This window comes from Zingiber officinale, chromosome 11B, assembly GCF_018446385.1.
Source record: "Zingiber officinale cultivar Zhangliang chromosome 11B, Zo_v1.1, whole genome shotgun sequence".
NCBI lineage: Eukaryota > Viridiplantae > Streptophyta > Magnoliopsida > Zingiberales > Zingiberaceae > Zingiber > Zingiber officinale.
Genome location: NC_056007.1, coordinates 25475045 through 25477599, shown reverse-complemented (window position 1 = coordinate 25477599; position 2555 = coordinate 25475045). Strand labels below are relative to the sequence as shown.

Below are 2555 nucleotides of genomic sequence, written 5' to 3'. Positions count from 1 at the left end.
TCAAAATGAATGGTCTGTTACGTTTTTGACAATTTAGAAAAATAAGGACGGCGCTTGTTTTATTACCGTATTTAAAAGGAGCATTGTTTGCATGCATCCCGTGTGATCATTTGCATGAATAATTTTATAAGACTGATCTACCAGCTCCATGTGAAAACTGCATGCCTTCACTTATTATTCAAATATCCCTAGAGGCAGCTCATTTGCCTTCTAGGAACAGTGCGCTTCCACCTTCACCTATAAGCTCCTCTTCTATGTATTATATATATATATATGTATATATCATCATCTCTCTTTGAAGGCTGGCTACAAATTCTTAAACAGACCGGCTTCATGGTCGTGGACATGGACATGAAGGTTTCTGGAAGTAGTAGTTCGTCCTGTCCTCCTAGGTGGTGGTCAGAGAAGACGGTGGTGGTGGTGACCGGAGCGAACAAGGGCATCGGCTTGGCGCTCGTCAAGAGACTAGCAGAGCTGGGACTCACGGTGGTGCTCACCTCGAGAGACGTCGGTCGAGGAAAGGCGGCAGCTGAGTCGCTCCGAGCCCAGGGAATGCTCGTGGAGTTCTCTCAACTGGATGTCAGTGACCCCTCTTCTATCCACGCCTTTGTTGCTTGGTTGAAGTGCAGATTTGGAGGCTTGGACATTCTTGTGAGTTCTCTCTTCTCTCGTTAATTCTAATTATTAACATGTTGAATTAATTGTTATTAACATGCTGTTTAGGTAAACAACGCGGGAGTTTCATTCAATGATGTGTATAGCAACTCGATTGAGCATGCCCAAACTGTAATCGACACCAACTTTTACGGAGCTAAGCGGCTGACAGAAGCGCTGTTGCCGGTGTTCCGGCGATCGGCCACCGTTAGCCGAATACTCAACATTAGCTCTCAACTTGGCCTCCTAAATGTAAGCATCCACGTACAACAACAACAATAACAACAACAACCAAGCTCTTTTCTTGACTTGATTTGTTTGATTAATTGTGTTGCAGAAGGTGAGGAATTTGGGCGTGAAGAAATTACTCGAGGACGAAGGAGCATTGACAGTGGCGGCGATCGACGGCGTGGTGTCGCAGTTTCTCCGGCATGTTAAAATGGGGACGTGGGAAGAAGAAGGGTGGCCGAAGGTGTGGACGGACTACGCCGTGTCTAAGCTCGCGCTGAACGCGTACTCGAGTGTTTTGGCGAGGCAGGAGGAGGGACGAGGTCTGAGCGTGAACTGCTTCTGCCCGGGGTTCACCAGGACGGCCATGACGGGAGGCCAGGGCCAGCACTCTGCCGAGGAGGCGGCTGAGGTCGCCGCCAGGCTGGCGTTGATTCCCCCTCGTAAGCTGCTCACCGGGAAATTCTTCAAGTGGTCCAAACCTTTTATGTACTCCATGTTGTAGTAGTCCTCAAACGAACACATGGTGTGGGGTTGGGGGCGCTAAATAAATTAAGGTCCTCATCACAGTTTATAATTTGCATTCATGTAGCTTTGTTGTCCTCTCGGATGAATCTAGTGACTAGTACATGAGGTGTTATCACAAGGTCTGGTGTTTGAATCTCCGCAAAATCGAGGTAAATACCTCCCTTATGTGCTAGTCACTAATCCAAAGACTAGTAGCCGTATGTGATTTACGTATTCGTCTTTTGTCATAATTCATGTAGCTTTACTGAAAATAATATAATATCCTAATTATTGTGTAATTTTAGGACTTAGATACCCGACCGTAATTATTTTGTAAGTTAATTTTAGCTTAGAATTTTCAGAGAAGCTATAAGAAATCATCAAGCGCAAAGAATTCATCAACCAAACAAAGAATTAAGGACTTTCAAAATCTTAACGATGCAAAAATTGAAAATAACTTTAATTAATAAAAAAATAAAAATTATTCGTAACCTCTGAAACGATTTTAAATGATATTTGTCTGAGTCTAAGATATGCCTATTACGGATTAAATCTGATAATAAATATAGATTTTTAAACAAATTTTAATTTATATATTACATCCGCATATAAAAAATTATGAGCTTTCGAAACTTATGAATCCCTCCTGTATCGCGATGTTACTCTAGATTGACTCTACTATTGGTTAATAATCCCTCGGGATAGATCGACACTTGGAGGTCCTCACTTGGATGTTTTTAAGTAAATATCATCGATAATGTGCTAACGACGAGCTCACTTCCTTGAACAATCTATCTTTTGCTACAATAGATTTTATATCCGTGGCATATTTACAAATCTTCTCAAGACAGGGGTGAGGTGACCATTACAACCCATGTGGTTGTCGGCTATAAGCAAACATGGTCTACGAATGCTCCCTCCACAATTCATGATATTTTGATGATTTTGATAATGATCTTTGCAAATTTTTAGATTAGTATTTCTAAAATTAATTTAAAAATTTTGATATATGATAGATACCACATCGATAGATATACCAATCATACCAATATTTTTTTTTTATAGTATTGATATGAAATTTACTATTTTTTAATATTTCAAAATATAGCCAAATATCAAATGATTCTTTTATAAATTATTATTTTGAAATCCAACACTATGATTTA

The 2555-nt window shown here is 40.4% G+C and overlaps 1 protein-coding gene across 1 annotated transcript; it reads left to right on the top strand.

Annotated features, from left to right (window-relative positions):
• The first annotated feature begins 309 nt into the window (after window positions 1-309).
• LOC122034977 ((+)-neomenthol dehydrogenase-like) lies at window positions 310-1530 on the top strand. Its single transcript, XM_042594332.1, has 3 exons — window positions 310-651; window positions 724-906; window positions 992-1530. Exons 1-3 carry the CDS (start codon window positions 334-336, stop codon window positions 1385-1387), a joined length of 897 nt encoding a protein of 298 aa, XP_042450266.1. The 5' UTR covers window positions 310-333; the 3' UTR covers window positions 1388-1530.
• Window positions 1531-2555: the final 1025 nt, after the last annotated feature.